General features: G+C 41.9%; 1 protein-coding gene across 1 annotated transcript in view; it reads right to left on the minus strand.

Moving 5' to 3' along the window:
• Positions 1-22455, minus strand: part of RHOJ (ras homolog family member J) — a 64228-nt gene that overhangs the window by 18155 nt on the left and 23618 nt on the right. Inside the window, exon 2 of the mRNA XM_032213989.1 lies at positions 12606-12708. Within this exon, the coding sequence (XP_032069880.1) occupies positions 12606-12708 (103 nt within the window). The remainder of the gene's footprint in view (positions 1-12605; positions 12709-22455) is intronic.

A 22455-nucleotide genomic window follows, 5' to 3' on the forward strand; every position in this document is an offset into this window, starting at 1 on the left:
GGTAAATATCACCTCTGACGCCCCCCCCCCATCTATTCTCTGCCTCCTCTGATTGGGAGGGAATGGGGATTTTGCAGTAACCTTCCCCTGGAGTGGGGAGGGAATGGAGATTTTACGGTATCCTTCTCCTGCCACACCCACCAAGCCATGCCACATTCCCCAAGCCACACCGACAAAACCGGTAGTAAAAAAAAATTCGAATCCCACCACTGATGCAGAGCAGTGGGGTGTTGCCAATTTTTTTTACTATCGGTTCACTCATGCGTGCATGTGCAACACTTCTGCACATGCGCAGAAGCATCCAGGCAGATGGGCGGAGCCTCCCACCACCATTACTACAGGTTTGCCCTATCCAGGCCAAACTGGGAGCAATCCACCTCTGATGCAGAGTATGATTTTAATTCAGCAGAAACCAGTGTGGAGGGCATGATTTTCCATGTAGCAGGGTTACAGTTTTATTTCTTAGCAACTCTGATTAAGAAATTCCCACTGGCATTCCTGAAAATAAGCCTGGGAGGACTTTAAGTAAGAGCAAGACTTAGCATTTCCAGCTTAGTTTTGCAGGAAGAGAGTATCGCTTCTCAGGTTCTTCATTTAAGGAATGGACCTGGAATGTCTAATGATTAAAAAAAACACCATAACCCTGGCTCAAAGCTTGGATAATAAAGTTAAAGAAAATCATGGGAACTGCTTTTCTGTATCACTTTGTATTGTGAACGTCTCATGCAAAAACCTGGCTTTTGTCAGAATGATGAAAGCAACATTGCAACAGTTCTGTATCTTCTGTTTCCCTGAAAATAAGATCTTCCAGGATAATAAGCCCAATTGGTTTTGCTTACCAAAGCTTATGAAGGGTGGCAAAAATGAGATGAAAACAGATGCTTCAGAAATGGATAAATATGGAAGGATTGGTGTGGTTTCAGCCTGCTGAAGAGATAAATGAGAACTTCCAGAGCATAGGGGAAAAGGAGCCAGTTCTTCAGCTTTATTGTGCTGTTTGATTGTTTTAAAAGTTGGGAATAGGTACAAGTTGAAAACAAACTGCTTTCATTTCTAACCTTAAATTCCTTAAAATCATCACCTGCCAAAGGGGTGGAGGCTCATGTGGTTAGAATGCTGAATCAGGTGACCACTGAGAGGTCAACAGCTTGAAGGTTCAAAATCCAAGAGTGAGCCGTGTGATGGAATGAGCTCCTGTCAATTTGTCTCAGCTCTTGCTCACCTAGCAATTCAAAAGCATGCAGATGCAAGTAGATAAATAGGTACCACTTTGGTGGGAAAATACCGGGGACCTGAAAGGAGCTTCTTCAGGAATCCCCTTGGCAAGGGTGATGTCACCAGCTAATCCTTTCAATCTGGAAGCGCTTAGGTGCTTCCAACACAAATGTAGTCGTATTGTCTGCCCATGTGTTCAACATTGCTTTCACACTAAGTCTATTTTGCTACTAAATTTCACTATCGCAATTTGGAGAGAAGAATTCAGCCCCTTTGCCCAGATTTCAGGAATTCAAATTCAAGATGCCAGAGAAGAATGCAAATAGAATGCTGATGTTGCTTCGGGCCTCAGTGTTGCCCACTTGAAAGACATTATGGAAAAGACTTTTATACAATAACAATACAAAACTGACTTCTTTGTTCATACTGCGGGCATTTCTCCACTTTCACATACCTATGGCATAAACATGTCTAGCAATATCTTTTATCTGCTAAAACATCATCTTCATTTTGTCTCCAACCTTTTAATGGGGTTGGTATCATTTTCATTGAAGATGGATAGTTAGTTTTTGTTTCTTTATATGAAATGTGTCAGTACTTCCATATTTGATTGTATATTCTCATGATGTTTTAACTCTATATATTGTGTGGCGTCTTTACAGTTGGCAGACTTTTCAATCTAAACCCTTCTCCTTATTGACTTTTTGAAAGAAATCTTAGGCCATTAATGATTTCTTCCAAAAATCTACTTAAATGCTAATGCTTTGATCTGAACTCTTGTACATACACCATATCAATCATAGTAATCCTTTTGGGGGTAAGCAATATGTCAAATGAAAAGAGGAGTCAGAAACTGTAAAGAAATTAAAAGCATGAAATAAAAAAGAAAGAAATCTTATCTAAGACTGGTTTATACTACCATCATTAACCGTAGTTAGTTTCTCAAACCTGGATGCTTCTACTACATCTTTACACTGCTTTATATATTGTCTTTTATTATTTAAAATTTACTTTTCTCTTTTTGAGGATCTCATCTGCTCCATTTATTACTTTCTTCTGAATCCTTCATTGTGTTTCAGAATTTTGTTTTGCAATTTAATCCCCATTGTATTAAGATAGAAAGGGGTAGATTATATTTTCAGTCTTCGCCATATCGATAGCCGTTGCATCATTTTTAGCTAACTGAAAGGACAGTATCAGTACTAATGAGTTTGAGTCCATTTTAACTGCAATAAGCAACTAAAGCCAGATTTTCTACAAGCATCTTCTATGCCAGCTAGGATTGCTTACTATAGACTACCTTGCAAAGCAATATATTGTTTCATTCCACAATCAAGAGATGCTTGTGGTATAATCACATCCATTCAGATATCTATCTATATCTATCTATCTATCTATCTATCTCTATCTATCTATCTATCTATCTATCTATCTATCTATCATCTATCTATCTATCTATCTATCTATCTATCTATCTATCTATCTATCTATCTATCTATCTATCTAGATCAGTGTTTTTCAACCACTGTGCCGTGGCACACTAGTGTGCCGTGACATAGTGTAAGGTGTGCCGTGGGAGAAACACCTTATATATAGTCAATATAGCACAGAGTTAAATTTTTTTAACATTTTCTAATGGTGGTGTGCCTCGTGATTTTTTTCATGAAAAAAGTGTGCCTTTGCACAAAAAGGTTGAAAAACACTGATCTAGATGTATGTATGTATGTATGTATGTATGTATGTATGTATGTATATATATATATATATATATATGTGTGTGTGTGTGTGTATATATATATATATATATATATATATATATATGTGTGTGTGTGTGTGTGTGTGTGTGTGTGTATGATTAGAGAATCCAAACGTAATTATTAACTGGATGTTGATTTTCTACCACTATATCAGTGATGGAGAACCTTTTCGGCACTAAGTGCTCAAACCGAAACATGTGCACATGCATGTGCATACATGCGCACACTGGAGCGCTGGAAACCTGTGTTGGCCAGCCAGCCTTCGGGTTTCTGGCACTCCGGCGCACACAAAGACCAACTGGCCGTCACACATATATGTGCCGGAAACCAGAAGAACAACTAGTGACAGCGTTGCATGCCAGTGGTGGGTTGCAGGCAGTACACCCCGGTACAGGCATACCGGAGCCTGTCCGGAGCACAGGGTACCATTCCGTTCCGGTGCTCCGAGAGTCCACCTGCCCGCCCAACTCCTTACCTGTCTTTTAAGGCTTCCACGCTTCCGTGCATGCTTATGGCACATACAGCGCCGGCGCAATGCTCCGCTGAACAGATGGAGCATCTCAGTGGCTTGCAGGAATCACTGGCAGGTACAATGCATGCTCGTAGCCATGCACATGTGCACGCATGCTCCGCGTGTCACTGTGCTGACGCCCGGGCCAGTTCCAACTGTACTGGTTGGAACAGGATCCAGAACCCACCACTGGTGCGTGCCCACAGAGAGCGCTCTGCATGCCACTTCTGGCACATGTGCCATAGGTTTGCTATCACGGCACTATATCCTTAAATGAAGGCAAAAACCTCACCCCCGAATTCAGTGTTTCCCATGTGTCAATACTCAGGATGTACTCAGTTTATGTATGTGTATGCCTCCATGTGCATGTATGTGTGTATCCATGTGCATGTGTGCATGTATGCATGGGTAAGAATGTAAATGAGCATACTCTAAGTGTCAAATAGTTCTTTTAAAGAAATTGAGCCATAATAAATGGTACCCCTGAATGCCTGTTGCTAGAGGTGAGATGTTTGCACATAAGGAACTCTGCTGACAGTAATTATTATAGCTTATATATTTGTAATATTTATCTTCGTATAAATATTAGACTACATAAGTGGCCACCTTAGGTTCTTAAGATTGCGAGTCTGACAACAGATATCAGTTCATTTTTATTGATTCTTAAGTTAATTTTGAAGCCTTTTCAGTTGAATAATGAATTACAAATGCTTTAACAAGCGAAAGCAGCAAACAAACCAGGAAGAGAACAGGACTTTGGAAAAGGATTCAGTTCCAAGAGTTACAGTCACCCAACTCTTGATTTCTGCTCTCAAATGGCGAGCAGAAAATCTCAAATGGAGAGCGGAAATAGAATGGAGACTCTAGAAAGAGTGCAGAGAACAACAGCAAAGATGGTTAAGGAACTGGAGACTAAAATATGTGAAGAACGGTTGCAGAAACTGGGTACGTCTAGTTAATGAAAAGAAGGACTAGGGGAGACATGATAGCAGTGTTCCAGTATCTCAGGGGTTGCCACATTCACAAGTCCAAAGGGGTTATAAAACGGGGCACTCTCAGCATCTCTTCCCTTTTCCCGCAGGACCTCAAACCTTGTAGTCCTATCCATCATCAATAAACCTCCTTTCCAAGCAACTTCCATGAATCCAGTGTCTTTTTCCGCACTTGGAACTGAACCCAGAAGGACATTTCTTCCCACACTCTATTACCACTCTGTATATATGTTTACATGAGGAAACCCAGGGCAGCCTGCATATAGTCTTCTTTGGGTCACATGACCCCGAGGGAAGAGAAAGGGGAGTTAGAATGGAGGATTTGAGTGATAATTGTTCAGGATTTGTTTTTCTCTGCAACCCCAAGCAGGATCTGGCCCATTTCAAACTCAACATTTCTTTTGCTGGCATCTATAAACAAGGATCTATTAACAAAATTAGTAAGGAGAGGAGGAGAAGGATCTACTGAGGACATTTTGTGCGAAAGCCCCTCCAAATATAAATGAATACTGGCTGAAATGTAGTGTTAGTCTTCCTGTTGCTCTTTGATGACTCTCTGATCTGTGGATTATCTCAGCCTGTCAAACATGCAGCCCCCTGCATGCAACTTTGCATGGCTGCCTTTGCCATCTTAATACAGCATTGGTTTTGCGATTGATATTTTATTACAGCACACTGTATACACCAGGGGTGGGTTTCAACTGGTTCGCGGCGGTCCCCGCGAACCAGTGGTCGGTGAACCTGGAAGTAAGTAACTTCCGGGAACGGCGAAGGGCCCACCCGCCCGCCCACGTTCCTTACCCGGTTTTGACGAGTTCTGCGCTTCCACGCATGCGCAGGATGCATACAGCGCCTGCGCGATCCTCCAGGAGCAGCTGGAGCATCGCACAGACGCTAGTACGCATGTGTGCACTGCGCGCATGCACGAAGACGCCGCCGGCCCCAAACCAGTTGGAACGGGGCGAGAAACCCACCCCTGGTATACACCTATGCATACGGGTTCGATGGATAGTAAATAATCAGGTTTATGTTTATTTTCGGAACTCTACGGAACAAATTGTCCTGCCGCTCTTCCTACTATTGGCACAGTTCCAGACAGTTTTGTTAGCAGGAAAATATGTTGTTCCTTCAGTCTATTTGCCTTCTCCTAGTCATGGTCAGAGAGCTTTATTGTAAAAGGGATCTGCACAAAATGCAGTCTTCATTAGGTCATAGTAGTATCTGTAGCCATGGATATGCTTTCACATCTTCTTTGCCAAGAAAAATCTGTTTCCACACGTTAAATAAACAAAATTAAATGCATTAGTTTTGATGGATTTACTAGCCACTGCATCTATAAGTAGAATGGTGATCCTCCAGAACCCTGAAGCTTTCCAGTCCTTTGAAAACATTCCAAAGCTGCCTTTCATTCCAGAAGTTTTCCTAAGTGCTGTCAGCTTGTTTCCAGGCTCCTTTCTGAAATGAGGACTAGATGCTTGTCCCTGCCTTTTAAAGCTGACTTCTGAGTTCAGTATTGTGGATAAACGAGGTTGAGCAGCGTGCAGAGCAGCTTCACAATGGAAAAAAGTGCTTTAAAAAAAAAAGAATATGGAAAGATTGAAAGAAGTTATGAGGCTTCTTAAATGTTCAGACCAATTCATGTTTGCTCAAAAGACTTTTCCTTGTTCAGTGAGTAAAGAATATAAGATGTTGTCTTAATATTTTTCAGTGTGATGCTTATTATCATTAGTGTGTGCAAATCTGCATACATAGGTTGTGTATACATTATATTGGCTTTAGGCCAAGATCCTGACCCAACTTTTCTTTAGGGGAAAAATAAATGTTAAAGACAAATATGCCCTTTTATCAGATTAGATATGCCAACTGTTCCTAACTTCAACAATTTAAAGTTATATAGATTGTAACTCCCAGATTTCCTTAGCCAGCATAGCCATTGTAAGAACTGAAGTAAGTCTGAACATTTTGAAGCTGCTCAAAGTTAGGAAATTCTAGTCTAACTTGAGAGGGAGTACATTTAAAAACCATTTCTAGCTTCAAGGATTATAATCTTGTTTGCTATATTTACACCTGTCTTTCCCAGTATAAACTAAGAAGAGCTCAAGACAGCTTCCATGGATAATGCTCTTCATTTGACCTCCTCAACCACAACAGGTTGAAGTTGGTTGGGCTGAGAGATCCAACTGGTGAGTCCCCATAATGAAGAAAGGATTTCATCTTGATTGTCTCTCTGATAATTCAGCATCTAACCAGTTCACTACACAAGCTCTCTTCCTTACAAAAATCCATTATAAATCAATATTGTCATGTGCTGCAATGACGTTTTATGGTTATGATAAAACAGCTGGCTCATGTTCTTTAGTGCACAAACAGCTTTTTAAATATATTATAAGATACTGCTGTCTTGCCAAGAATAACTTAGTAAATCAATGCATGAATTTATTTGACCTGAAGGATTAGTGAAAGATTTATCCCTCAAACTTTGGAGAGCTGAAACAACTGGGAACATACTCTATGCTTTCATCTTGCACGCTTTACCTTTACAACATGATCCAGTTTTATTCTGGGATATGCGAAAGATTGACAAAAGGGAGCCCTCGCTTATATGAGGATCATGGATCTCAGGGATGGATAAAACAAGGGATCTTAAGTCAGGGCAAGCAGCAAAATAAGAAAAAGTCCCTGTTACAAAGGGGCTGAATTAGACTATAGTTATATTTAAACATTTTATCTCAGTCTATGAATAGATAATGTTTTGGGACAGGCAGGAAATAGAATCATGCCCAAAGCGTTGGCTGACCCATATCTTACATCAGGTGCTTGATGTAAAGCAACCTCTGGCAGTCCCAGTTATTGAGACTAATGTTGAGGAATGCTGGGACATGTAGTTAAGTAAAATCAGAGGACTATAGGTTGCTACCTTGCACTCATCACCTGTAAGGACTAAACCTGGAAAGTTGGGAACCAGAAATGCCCAGGCCAAAGACAACCATTATCGGTGGTGAGTTGCTGCAGGTGTAGCCCGGTACGGCCATATCAGTAGTGACCAGGAGCAGCTGAGAGCATACTGGTATGCTGCCTCATTTGGCCCATGTTCTATAGGCTGTTTTTATGCCAAAAGGCACACTGCACACACATGCCGAGCATGCGGTGCCTGCATGCGCCCCAACAAACATCTGGGTGTCGCAGAGGCGATGGATTGTGCATACGTGCACAGTGCACATCAGGCATGTGGACAGTACATGTCAGGCGCATGCACAGACATACCATGATTAGCGTACCAGTAGCGACGGTAAGAGCAAACCACCACTGACCATTATGTAAATGCACTGCAGCTCCTCTGAAAATCATCAAAGACCAGCCAAATATTTGGCAAATCAAACTAAGTTCTGAATAAGAAATTACATTATCAGCAGAACTGTGTTTTACTCTTAGGTAAAACAGCTCAGTTCTGATGTCACCAGGAAGAGAAATAATAATTCAGCCATGATTGGGAGTCCCTCCTAAATCCCTGACTCCTTCCCCAAGCAGAGGAAATTCAGTATTGAGTGGTGTTTTAAAAACTTCAAGAATAACTTGGGCTATTTTAGTCATTTCCTCAGTGGCTTATTTTCTTTTCCCCATTCTCAGTTATTCTCTTCCTTTTATTATGTTTCCTTCTATTTAGTTACAAATTCTCAGTGAAGCCAGGGCCTCCAGGCCTGCAGTAAGGGACTACTTCTCATAGCCTTCAGCAGGCTAATAATGGCAATGTCCTGGGATCAAGGACACTTCCGTTATCAAAGTAACCTACATTCCAGGAAAATAATCTCCCCAATCTGGTTTACCTACAACTACACTATTTACCACATTGTTTAATTTTCTCTTTTGCTCTATAATCTGGAATTCTGGGAACTGGAAAACTGATCTACCTCAAGTTGACTTTGAATGAATAATTGAGTGCTTTCTTCATATTTAGCATTCAGGTCCACATTTCAGCATTTCCCCTTAAAATTAACTCTGTTTGATTAGCCTGTTTCCTGAAGGAACTTTTTGTATCAATCTCATTTTGTAACATTGCACCCATTTTTGTTGTTTTGCAATAAAACCATTGATTCTAAGATCAGCATTTATCAACCTTGGAGGCTTTATGACATATGGATTTCAACCTCCAGAATTCCCCAGCCAGCATTCAAGTCTTGGAGATGAAGTCCACAGGTGTTAAAAGCTGCCTGGGTTGAGAAACATTGTTCTAGAGCAGGGGTGTCAAACTTGATTTCATTGAGGGTTGCATTAGGGTTGTGTTTGACCTTGGGAGGCTGGGATGGGCATGCCCAACTCGACATCACTCATGTTGGGGCACCTGTGGTGGCCCAAGCACTATGCCAGTGAAAATCGGCTCCCAATCTCCATTTCAGCTGTGATGGCCTCCTGAAACCTTCTGCCAGTGAAAATGGAGCTTGTGTGTGTGTGTGTGTGTGTGTGTGTGTGTGTGTGCATGCAGCCCTCCCAAGCTGCTTTTGCTGGCAGAGGCACTGTTGGCTCATCATTCACTGTTTCCAGGGTGGCCTCGTGGGCTATGTCTAAGCACCCTACGGGCCGGATCCGGCCCCTGGGCCTTGAGTTTGACCCCTGTTCTAGAGTCTATGTTGGACCTCATTGACTGTTGAATTCTCCTTGTATAATATTACTTTCTATTATGGTTAGTATAAAACATCTCCCCACAACATACATGTATCTGTGCAGATTATGATGCTGCCATAATCTGGGTGGCTGTAGCGGTTACAAATATAAAATTCATCCTAAGAATCTTGAGAAGAGTTGAAAATACAACTACGTACCAATATCATAATATTTTTCTACACATTGACCCACACAATGAATGATATTGCATTTCCTGAATGACTGTTACTTGCCCATGTTTTTATTACTGACTAGCTGTACCCGGCCACGGGTTGCTCTGGCCCAGTCTGGTTAAGTGGAAAAAAAAAGAAAAGAGAAAGTGCAAGTTTCTAATATGTTTAATTTCACAATGCTTATTGGTATACAATATTTTTTGTTGTTCCATTGTCTGTCAGATATAGAGATTGTCTGGTTTGCCGACTCTAGAACACACAACATATAATTGTCCACGTGAGAAACAAGTTTCAATTGCTGGAAAGACATTGGACCGGGCACATTTAACAACAGCATGCGAAGAAAGAAACATTCCCAGGGTGGTTCCCTCCAGGCAGGGTCATGCCGTCACCAGCGGCAAGGTTCGTGAGGATCTTGCCCACCTGGCAGGCCCTGTCACTCGGTGCACTTGCCACACCTCCCTGGCAGAGGTGGTCCTCGCATGGAAGTGAGCCACAGTGGCTCCAGCAAGAGCCGCCATGGAGGACGCTCCAGCAGGCCCTGACCTGGCGCCCTCCAAGCTCCCTGCGATGGGCAGCCTCCGGAACGACAGGCTGGATGGGGCACTCTGGACATGGGCCCTCGGGGATGATGGGCTGGGTGAGGCTGGTTGGGGGAGATGGTGCTGGGGCTGTCAGCCTCGTGGAAGTTGTTGAGCATCTCCTTGGAGGAGCTGCGCTCGGGCTCCCCAAGTTGGTGGCCCGGGAGAGTGAGACGTCCAGGATCTCAGAGGACGAGAAGTCCTCGGTGTGTGACTCGTCTAGGTAGTTGTAGCTCTCTGTGTCTTCGGCGATGCTGTTGTTGGAGCTGAGGCTGGCCGAGATCTGTGCTGGGGTCACGCTGGTGATCTGGAAGCTGTTTTTTTCTTCAACTGGGTGCCTGCTGACCCCCCGACGCCTCCTCCTCCCTGCAAGAGCAGCGCCAGGCTCTGTGGCGGAGGTGCCCTGGGAGAGCAGGAGGAGACCGAAACAGAGGCCGCAGCGGAGTCCGGGGGAGGCGGCATCAGCTGGGCCAGCAGGCTGGGCGGGAAGTCCTCCATGCCGGTGCCGCTGCTGAGGTAGCATCGTGGGCTGCACCATCTTCTTCCTCTTCCATGCCTCCGCTGCTGAATCAGGCTGCTGCTGCTGCTGTGGCTGCGGCTGCTGCTGCTGTATTGGGGCCGGCGGGAGGGGAGGGGAGAGAGGGGAGGGGGAGGCCGAAGGGCTTCGGCTCCCCTTGGCGGAAATGGCTGAAGCTCGTCGGAGAAGGGGCGGAAAGGGGAAAGGGTGCGGCCGCAGCCCAGCCACACATATAAAGGGACTGTTGGGATGAAGCTGGAGAGAGGCCGAACTGTTCCGAATATATTATACTCATGAAATGAACGCTATGGTAAATGACACAGCTCAATTCCAACACAATGTCACACAAAATAATTAACTCAAAATGAAAATAAATCAAAATCTATGAAAATTCAATATAACAATGCAATCAGAAACATTGAAATGGAATCGTGAAATATTTAGTATAGCATGTGTTGCTTTTACGTCCAACAGATGGCCCTGGTTTTCAAAAAAGCCTGTTTTTTACCTGCCACAGGTGTTACATCTATATAATATAGACATATGAAAACACGCACGTGTTCAAATGCAACATTGTGTCAAAATTTCAAAACAATCGGTGAAGAACTTTAGGAGATTTAAGATTCTGAACAAACGAACATTTACATTTTTATTTATATAGAATTTTTTCAAACCAAAAAGGTTCAAATGGTTGAGAATCTGGAGAAGAGTTGAAAATATAATTACCAACATCACAAGGTTTATCTACAAATAGATCCTGTAGCTTCAAAATATATTGCATGGCTGGAAAAAAGTGTAGAACAGGGCAACCGAATAGATCAGTGATCTGGAACAGTGTTTGTCAGTTTCAGCAAATTTAAGATACGTGGACTTGAATGCTCAGAATTCCCAGCAGTTGGGCGGTCAAGTTCATAGATCTTAAAGTTGCTGAGGCTGGTGGAATTCCCCAATAAGGGAAGGGTTAACCACTTGAACCTTTTGGGTTTGAAAAAGTCAGTAATAAAAATATTGGCGAGTAATAGGATAAAGACATAACAAATCATGCCTGGTGTGCAGAGAGTGCATAGAGGTTTCCCCACCCTTCTGCATAATTTTTCCTATGATTTTAAACAAGAAATACGAATGGAACCATTTTTTGGGTGTATTTATCATAATGAGCGTGCAGCGTGGGTTCAATGCCTGTGAATGTTTTGCCAGGAAGCTAAAATATTATCTTTCCCAGAAAGAGACAGATACATTACTTGGTCCTTCTGAATATTTTGATGAGCCCAAAGAATAGTGTCCAACAATAACAGTTTCTACTAAAAAGATGAAATACAAAGCAACATTCATAGAGCCTGACTAGATGGGAGCGTGGCTTAATAATAAACTTTATGCTACATTGGGTGGGTGGGTGGAACAGGGCAGAGGTCAGTTCCTACCAGTTCAGACCGGTTCAGCCTAACTAGTAGTAGCCTGGAGCCGGACCCAGGCCTGTCACGCTCCCGAACCGGCCATCTTGTTTTTGCTTCTGCACAGAACAATTTTTGTTGTATTGAGCATGTGCATGCAGCGTGGCACATCCCTGAGTGACCCGGCAGTAGCAGCTGCTGGAACCCACCCCTGGAACACTTGCTCCATTTAATTGCCTAGGAAGGGATCGCCTCTCCATCACTGGAGTTTTCCAAGTGGAGACAGCCTTCTGTGGGAGAGGTCTTAGTAATAAAAGGGGAATTGCACTGATGGGTCTCACAGCCCTTGTGTCTTCATCGTTCTTTGAGATGTGATTGGAAACAAGGGTATAAAACTTTTCTCTTTTGGCATTTTGTGGAGCTCTTTCCATAAAGGAGGCAAAACCCAGAAGTTCTTTGTTGCTTAAAATAGCTGCATTTAATTTCCATTCGTGCTTCAGAACAATTCTGGGTCATCATAAAGCATATTTAAATGCATGGATGTGTGAGTGTGTAAATGGCATCCCTCTACTGCTAGCTCCCATCTGAGGCATCTCCTCAGACGTCTTCTCTCCTGCTGTTTTTTTTAAAAAAATAGAATTACACTGCTATGCCACAGAGTCTTTACAGAATACCACAGAAGCAGTACACTCATTCTATCTGTGTCAGACGTCAGGCAGGGTTAGAGACACTCATTCACCAAAGGTCCCTTGTCTTATCGCTTGGCAAACTGATTGCATTATGCAAAACAAACTAATCTGACTTGGTACATCTTGACAGAAATGTCTGGTTTTTCTGGTACTGTAAGATGAATGGGGATGTCCATTTCTGACATGTTCGCCTTCTTCTTTTGACTGCTGTTACCGAGTCCAGCTAAGAGAAAGGAGGGTTTTTTTGGTGCGTATTCTCATCTTGCCAACAGAGATAACAAAGGAAACAGACTGTGGAGACCGATAGGCAGGGAGTAGAAGGAGGGGATGGGAGGGGAAGATAAATGTTTTCCACAATTCTATCATAATGGAAGAGGATTATGACTAAGGGTAGAAGAATGTGGATTATGGAAAAATAACTTCCAGTGAACACCACAGACACACAACATCACACTTCTACAGTACTTTTTCAATGAGCCCACTGAAGACAAATGATTTATCTATCCCTGCCCATGTTTGTTTGGCAGTGATCTCAGAAATCCAATCTACACCTCCAACTGGATATCTTTGTAACAACATAGAATAGGCTGGCTTAGAGTTGGTCCAAAGTATTTTGCTGTCAGGCAGGAAGACCTTATTTCTTCCTGTTATTTTTTTTTCATATGGATGGGTGGATAGCAATAGCAATAGCACTGAGTGTTATATACAGCTTCACAGTGCTTTACAGCCCTCTCTAAGCAATTTACAGAGTCAGCAAATTGCCCCCAACAATCTGGGTCCTCATTTTACCCACCTCGGAAGGCTGAATCAACCTTGAGCCGGTGAGATTTGAACTGCCGAACTGAAGCTAGCAGTCACCTGAAGTAGCCTGCACTCTTACTGCACTCTAACCACTGCACCGCCTTGCTCTGCGCCATCCACCTCTCTTGGATGGGTCATAAGTCACTTTTTTAGTGCCATCATAACGTTGAATATTACTGTACAAATGGTTGTAAGTTGAGGACTATCTGTAATGAGTTATCTCTAATCATGGAGATAACAAAAGAACCATTAATTATTCTAACCTCTTTGATTATATCTAGCTTCCCTTTAAAATTGATGGCCATCACTATATCTTATGATGGTGAATTCCGTTGGGTTAAAATGCAAAAGATATGAAATATGAAGAGTAACAACAACCAATGGAAAACGTTTTAAAACTACACATATACACACCAAATTGTCAAAATTTCCCCAAGAGGAGGGAAGTTGAAAACATGCCTCCTTCCTTCATTTCCACTATCCAGGCCTGTTGTTGGGTTTACTTATATGTGATCTTGGATATTATGTGGGCTTGGAGAACAATTAACACTAAAGGTGATTTATAGAAATATAAAACTAAGCCTGGATAGTAGAAATGAAGGCAGGAGGTATGTTTTCAGCTTCCCTCCTCTAGGATACTAGGCACAAAGCAAAATAAATTACTAAGGATGATGGATGGCAACTAGTTATATGCAATAAGGAACAATGCTGTGAAATAAATTTTAGCTTCTTTTTGTTTCATTCAGAATTGATATGTAACTGTTTCCCTCAGGGTTTCTTTTGTTGTGTAGTAACTTTTCCCTTGAACATTGGTGAAATGGTTCTCTAGGATCCCTTGATTTTAGCACTAGTAGGAGTGATTCTTATACTGCATATTATATTCGTAAATGCTAAGTAAAAGGAATTCTTCTCTCTAGACGTTAATTCAGATTACTCTGTCAGAAGTTCACTCACCCAAATAACTAGCATCATAAAACATCTGGTCCACTTGGATGGTTTTCTGTTCTGCAATTGAATATAATTTCTTTCTCATTTAACCTTCTGGAATCTGTACAAAAGCCAGATTTTTTTTCTTGAAATGGCCCCCGTAGCAAAGTAAGTCTATGAAAACATACTTTCCCACTTCAGGTAATTTTAAGAATAATTGTGAATTTCTCAGATTGCAGTAACAGTGAGCATACTGTGATGGCAACTGCAATTTAAAGCACACTCAGTGGTAAAATTGAATTTTTTTTACTACCGGTTCTGTGGGCATGGCTTGATGGGCATGGCAGGGGAAGGATGCTGCAAAATCCCCATTCCCTTTCCACTCTGGGGCCAGCCATAGGTGATATTTACCAGTTCTCCAAACTACTCAAATTTTCACTACTGGTTCTCCAGAAAAATATAAAGGGATGGGTTCCCCCCCTAACCCATTTCCTTGAGTCAATAATTTACTTCCTTCCCTTTGAAGCAGTGAGAAGTTGTGAGACTTCAGACATGCCTTAAATTGTCGAGGATGTTTCCACATCAACTGATCCTTGTATTAACTTGTAATTACTTCAGCAAAGTTTAGAAATTGTTTTTCAAGTCTAATACTAGATTTTTTTTGTCATGAATTAATTGATAGCATTTATTGCTACATATGCCTCTAGATAATCATTGCAATATCTGGAAACCCAGAGGAACTGCCTTTCTTTTCTCCATAACATTTAGAGCATGCTATCCTTAAAGAAAACAACAACCAAGTGAAGTGATGCTACTTATGGCTACAACAGGCTACAACCTGTTCCTGAGTAAATATAAGATGAAGCAAGCAGAGCAGCAGAAGTTGGATAAGTGGAAAGTATATGCTGAAAATCCTACATCCCAAAGCTACTTTTTCCAAAAGGCACATTGACTTTACTGTTTTTTTTCCCCTTTGAAAATATTTGCCTCTCATCCAAGAAGTTTCTTCAGTTCTTTTTTTAATATATATAAAGTTTTTTATTTTTTCATTTTCACAACATATAATCACATGTATACTATTACATAGCCAACATCATATTGTATTATTAAATGTTTACATCAATTCACCTTACCATCAACTCCCAAATACAATTATTGGCTTTCATAATTTGTACCTTATCCATCACTTTCTTCTCCCTCTCCCCTCCCCCTCCCTACCTCCTTTCTTCCCTCTATCATCCTTCTCTTCTCTACTTTCCCTTCCTCTCTCCTTCTCCTCTCTCCCCTTTTCATTCCTTCTTTTTCTCCTCCTCTTCCCACCCTTGCCTTCTCTCCTATCCCTCTCTTCTTCCCTTCCCTTTCTCCTCTACGTCACACTCTTCATCTTATTTACTTGGTGTATGTCAACTTCTGAGCAAGCTCCATTTTATGTTGATGGTATTTATAATTCCTTTTCAATATACATGTTTAGTTTTAACATATATCTTCCTCCTTTTTTAAAAAAGAGAGAGAGAAAAAAATTAACTGAAGAACTGAAGGAACATCTTGGATGAGAAGTGAAACATTTTCAAAGAAAAAAAACCCCAAGAAAATCCAGTTGCCTTTGGAAAAAGCACCTTTGGGACAATTATGATCTGGATGATAGAGACTCAAAACCATCTATGAGCCGTGGTGGCATAGTGGTTAGAGTGTAGTCCTGCAGGATACTTCTGCTGCCTGCCGGCTGCCTGAAATTTGGCAGTTCAAATTTCACCAGGCTTAAGGTTGACTCAACCTTCTGAGGTGGGTAAAATGGGGACCCAGATTGTTGGGGCAATATGCTGACTCTGTAAACCGCCTAGAGAGGGCTGTAAAAGCACTGTGAAGCGGTATATAACCTGCAGGGAAGGTTCACTCCTGCTCGGCTTTTCAGGCAAGGATGACAGTGCTTCTGGGCTGCATTCCTTTAATGGGCCTTTGCTTCTGCTCCGTTGCCTTCTAATAATGTGCAGATAGTCCTGGACTTACAACAGTTCATTTAGTAAGTATTCAAAGCTACAAAAGTGACCTATGACCATTTTTCACACTTATAACCATTGCAGCATTCCCCAGGTCACATGATCAAAATTCATTTGCTTGCCAACTGCTTCATATTTATGATGGCTGCAGTGTCCCGGGGTTACATGATCACCTTTTGCAACCTTCTGACAAGCAAAGCCAATGGGGAAGCCAGCTTCGCTTAACAATGGTGTTACAAACTTAACTGAAAGTGATTCGCTTAACAAGAAAAGTTGTGAAATGGGGCCAAATCCATTTAACAAACATTTTACTTAGCAACAGAAATTTTGGCTCGTTGAATTGTGCTCATAATTCAGGACTGCCTGTATTCCATCTCTCCAAAGAGTGAGAAGATGACCAATTCTTTGCAGGTAGCCCGAGTCTGAAAGTGGTTTGTTCATGCTCGTGAAGAAAAACACCCGGTAAATGCTCGCCTCCTTTCTACTGATGCAACCACCACGTTGCATGAACTGAACTGAACTGGTCAGATCACACCCCTGAGGAAAGTATGGTGGTTCACAATGAACACAATTGTTATCAGTGACTTTGTGACTCTAGCTAGGCAATGGATAAGCATTTCAGGAACTCCTGGAGGGAAGTGAAATGTGCCTCTTTATATAGATAAGTGTCCCATTGGGTGGGAGAACCAGTCATCTTTCATGTGTCATTGAATGATGACTCATACCAATTCCAGACAGCATGAGTAGTGATGAGAGGATGGTGGGAGCTACAATTCAACCATGTGAGGAAGCCAAAAGGTTTCCACTGCTAAGTTTCATTTGATTCTTACAAGTCTCTCACAGAAGATAGGAGGCCATTTAGTGTAGCCTTTCCTCTCATCTCAGTAACTTGCTCAACAGCTCTGTATTATTATTATTTTTGTCTTAGGAGTGAATGGCACCCATGCATTTCAATGAGATAACATCCACATATATGAGGGACACTATCTACTATTTCTATTAGAGTCGAAAGAATAAATATTGAATAATATTTTTCTTAAAGATCCACAATCCTGCGAAGAGAACTGAACCCCGGTCTATAAGCAGCTCCACCACGACCATTCCCTCAGTTTTAATTTCCTGATCTTTCAGTCGCAGCAAAGAGACAAGGAAGCAGAGTTTAAAAATTGGGTTTGACACATCAATGATTCCTGACTGAAGAATCACAGACAGTTTGCTTTTTTGGAGGACCAGCAAACCTGACAGCTTCCTTTCTTTCTAACGCTCTGCTATGTTCCCATAGCCTGCATTTGGAAAACCACATTATGTTCTTGTGGTTATCCAGTGTGGCAATGGAAAGGAAGTAGCCACAAACCGCAACTTTTTCTCTCCTGGGAATTCAAGTGCCCATTTCACAAGAACTATTTAACCATTCCCCTTCAAAAAAGAATAATCTTAATATCCTTGTTTTTAAAAAGTCACTCATGGTATTTGATCTGCCCACATAATTGAAATTAGAAAGTTAAGAAACTGCTGCCTCCTGTTCTGGTGATTTGACTGTCAAATGTAAGACTGTCTATACTGGAGTTCAGGGCATTTGAAGAACTACGGTGGTGGGAAATTTCATCCAAGTCTTCTCGTAAATGGGTTGAATGTGATCTCTCTCTCTTGCCAGCTTGGTAAGTATATTCAGGAAGTAATCTTTACTTCCCTAAGCCTGGTTCTAAGAAATCCTGCGTGAATTACATGCCATCATCTTTCTTTCTTGGTATATTGAGAATCTAGTGATCTGGTAAAAATGGATACATTTCATATTTTAATGTATATTCCAAAATTTCAAGCCAATATGAAAACTGAATATATTTTAGAACATGCATCTAACATCTATTAGAAGAAGCATCTATTAGAAGATCATCTAGCATCATAGCAGAAGAAGCATTTAGCATCTATTAGAACAGGGGTCACCAACCTTTCAGACCTCAGGGACCACTAAATTCATAGTTTTAAATCCCGCAGACCACTAACATGATCTGCCTAATGACGGGCTGGGTGGGCATGCCTAGGTGGTTAAGTGACTGGGTGGGCGTGGCCAACTTGATGTCATTCACATTGAGGGGTGCCTTGCTGGGTTCTACTTGCCCATCCCCTCCCAGCCACTCCTTGCCTGCCGACTCGGGCTCTTTAGGGCCCCAACAGGGAGCAGTTGTTGGAGCTAAGCAACCACCATGAGAAAGAGATGGAAAAACAGCTGGCTCAGTTCAAATTGGATCTGACCAAGAAAGAGGCTCAGCAGAAGCACTTCACTGAGGACTACAAGCAGAGGTTTTCCAAGCAGAGGGAAAACCTTCAGGAGTGCAAGGCCAGGTACTGATGCCTGGAGGCTCAGTGGGCTGAGTTAGTCAGCCAGTTCCAGGCCATGGTGCAGTCCCACTGGAACAAGGGCCTCCAGCTCTTTGCCACCAGTGGAACCTCCATCTAGTCTTCACTCAAAGCTCTTCACCAGGAGGCTGAAGCAGACCCCAAGTCAGAATTTCTGCTCCCCTCCGACCTGCACAAAAAGACTGCGAAGGGGGAGACTCTCTGCAGCAACACAAATGTTCATTGCACATATCCAATCCAGGGCCCATAGTATGAGGACCCCCAATTTAATGCACTATAAAAAATGCAAATAACTTTTCTGCAGATCACCAAAATTTTCTCATGGACCACCAGTTGGTGACCGCTGTATTAGAAGATACATCTAACATATTTTTAAGAGGCTGATGTAATTTAGGGTAGCGTCGGGATGGATCCAGAATCTATCCCAAACTGATACATGTTCTGCATGGATAATCCCAGGCCATTTTTAATGTGCAAATCAGTACCTGATTTGGATAGGATAGGAATGAGTAGATTTAACTTTGCTCAGTTTGAAGCCAAAAAGGGGGAGATTTTGATCCCATTTGACTTCCAATGGCTTTTCAAAAACGGATGGCTTCTCCTCTCTCATATTTGGATAATTATTTTATGATCAGATTTGCATTCTTAATTTGCTGTAATATTATTATTTTTGTCATTGTAATTTGTTTGGGTCACTATATATGCTTTAAATATAATATATTAATAAATGAGAAGTAAATAAGTTTATAAAAATGTGCTCCCTTCTCCCATGATTTCCCCCCTCTCCCAAGAATGAATGACAACTCTCTTTATCTCATGAGGGCCATGTTGCTAAAAATACCCCCAAGACTTTCATGTACTCTGACATTGAAATGGACTATATTCCCAACTACTGTAAGCTAGATAATTTATCTGCTCAAGCAAAACTTTCCTGTCAAATTGCACAGGCTGCTGATGTTTCTGTTAATAGATTTCTCCTTGCCTGTTAAAATGTATGAAAATGTTCTTTCTTGGATGGTTCAAATCCTAGCATCCCCAGGACAAACACTGTGAATTGAAAGAAGAAAGCAAATAAAACCCTAGGTTGCCTTTATATAGCTTCCGTATTTTGAATCCATCAAAATATTTGTAATACTGTAGTGAACTAGTCCAATGTAGTGTTCAAAAGAATAAATGGTGAACCACAAAGTTCTTTGTTCAGATTTCACCTATGTCATTACAGTATGTGATTCTTGCAGATATGTCTCTGCATCAGTTTCAACCTTGCAAAATAGGAATAATGATAGTTTCTTTTAAAACACATTTGAAGTGTATTAGACCCTGGAAAGCATATGCGATATAATACTTTTCTATTTTTAATAGATCTCCAAGTTCTGGGCAGAGAAAATGAATGCTTTAATTAATGTAATGCAGTTCTATTTAGTTGTATCTTTGCATAATGTCCTTGTTTGCTGACAGAATACTATGGGGATATCTAATATGTTTTGAATATGGGAAATGGTACAAAATAAGAAAGGTCAACATCGTTGTCATCATTATGATGATCATTCATGATCATTCATGATCATTCATCATGATCATCATCACCATCATTTACTCTTTCAAAGTAAACCAAACAGGAGTGGAAGCACTGTAACCCAGTGCCTTAAACTCCCTTCAGAAATATCAGGGGAATCAATGAGGACTGTACCTTCTTTATCTCACCCTTTCTGTAGAAGACAGGTACATTTTTTGAGTGCTAGGCCCAAAGAATCTTTTGAAATGTTAAACTAAATTTGGGGGAGAAAAATCTCTCTATTTCACAAGAGGAAAGAGACAGTCTATAAGAGGGGCTAGCAACCATCTTCAACCTCGGGTGCAGAAGCCATACCATCACCATTTGTGGGGGACTTGTTGCTTTGCCCAGTGTTGCATATTCAATATGCAAATACCAGCTGCGACCTGATTGGTTGGTCGTTTTGACAGTTGGTCTGAGTGCTAGTATAAATACCCTGACAGTTGCAGGGAACGTTTGAATCGCTTGTCACCTGTGTTATAATAAAGATCTGTCTTGCACATGGCTCCTGCGTGTCAATTCCCTCACAACAACAACCCACACGTTTACAATACTGGCGACGAGGGTGGGATTGATATGCGATTCCCGCAGAGCCTAACAACATCAGCCAACGTGAACGCAGGAAAAATTTTTTTTTTTCTTTCCTACATTGAGGGCCTGTCAGGGCCGCCGCTATGGCCAGCAAATGACATCAACAGCAGCCTCCGGTTGTAGCCAACCTCAGTAAGCTCCAGGCGCGGCCTTCATCCGTCCGAGGGACGGGCTTCCTACGCTTAACCTCGACTGGAGCCGCCGCCGCTACTCAGGGACGAGCTATGGACCGTGATGGCTAAACTGCGCCAGCTGTGCCTGCCTGCCTGCCACCAGCTGTTCCTACGGCATGCCTGCCACCAGCTGTTCCTACGGCACTCCAACCGCCTCGTTCCAACTGCTGCGTTCAACAACAGCCTCGTTCTCCAAGCTGCCACCTAGCACCACCGGCTACGCTCTCTCAGCCTGTCTAAAGCCTCTCCAACACTAGCACACTCACAACATACACCAGACTGTCCTCTACACCATGAGCCTCCTTCCGCTGCAAAGGCCACCGCTTGCTTCTCGAACCAACGAGAGCTACAACACAACGAGAGCCTCCCTGCTGCAAAGATTCCAAAGGACCTGTTTTTTTTTCCTGGTTCTAAAATTTAGCTACGAAGGACTCACCACCATCTTGAAACAGCAGAACTGGGGGGAAGGAGAGAGATTGAATATGCAAATACCAGCTGCGACGTGATTGGCTGGTCATTTGGTCTTTAGAACTGGGGGGAAGGAGTGTTGCATATTCAATATGCAAATACCAGCTGCGACCTGATTGGTTGGTCGTTTTGACAGTTGGTCTGAGTGCTAGTATAAATACCCTGACAGTTGCAGGGAACGTTTGAATCGCTTGTCACCTGTGTTATAATAAAGATCTGTCTTGCACATGGCTCCTGCGTGTCAATTCCCTCACAACAACAACCCACACGTTTACAATACCCATAGTGAGGTGTCTGGTGAAACCATCACCAAAATGGAAGCAGAGGAGATGATGATCACTTCCTTTTTCTTTTAAGCCATGGGAATATATATTTCCTTTTGGGATCATGGACCAGGTGATTTCAGGTGGTGAGCCATATCCAGCCTGCAGACCATGGGTTGCCTACAACAATTTCTTAACTGTGTCAGTAGCATTTGCTCTGAATATAGCCAATGGGAAAAGTTTATATGATGATGATTATGATTATCTGGCTTTTTATGATAATACAGAAATCCCTGCAGTGGCCTACAAACAATATAAGTAATTGTAAATGATTACACATAATCCTAAAAACACAGTGCCAAGAGATAATGTCCCTTTGAATCTCTCACTGAGATATTAGGTGGGTGGGGGAACATGTGTAGAACAGAGAGCAACTCTTTTACATAACAGGGGAATAACTTGCCCCCAAGTTTACATGGCTCTCTTCCTCTTAACTTTTAGGATAAATAGAGATTCTATTTTGTGTGTGTTTGGAAAGTAATATTACCGCATAGGCTACTTTAAGTTTAATTTTGGCATAATTGTTTTTATTGCTGGTTTTAAATAGCTTTGGAGATTTTAGTTTTATTTTGAAGACTATTATTTGTTCACTGTTAGACCTATATGAAATTTATTGAATTGGATGCCAAAAAAAGCACTTGCAATAAATAAACTAGCAAACTTTTAAAACTTTTAGTATCAGAAGGCAGGAGGCAACGTCCAATGAAGAAGACTTCTATGTTGCTTGGCTTTTTTTTGTGATACTTTTTCTTGGGATTTAATGAAAGCACGAATTGC

The sequence above is a fragment of the Thamnophis elegans genome, chromosome 1, assembly GCF_009769535.1.
Source record: "Thamnophis elegans isolate rThaEle1 chromosome 1, rThaEle1.pri, whole genome shotgun sequence".
NCBI classification, from domain to species: domain Eukaryota; kingdom Metazoa; phylum Chordata; class Lepidosauria; order Squamata; family Colubridae; genus Thamnophis; species Thamnophis elegans.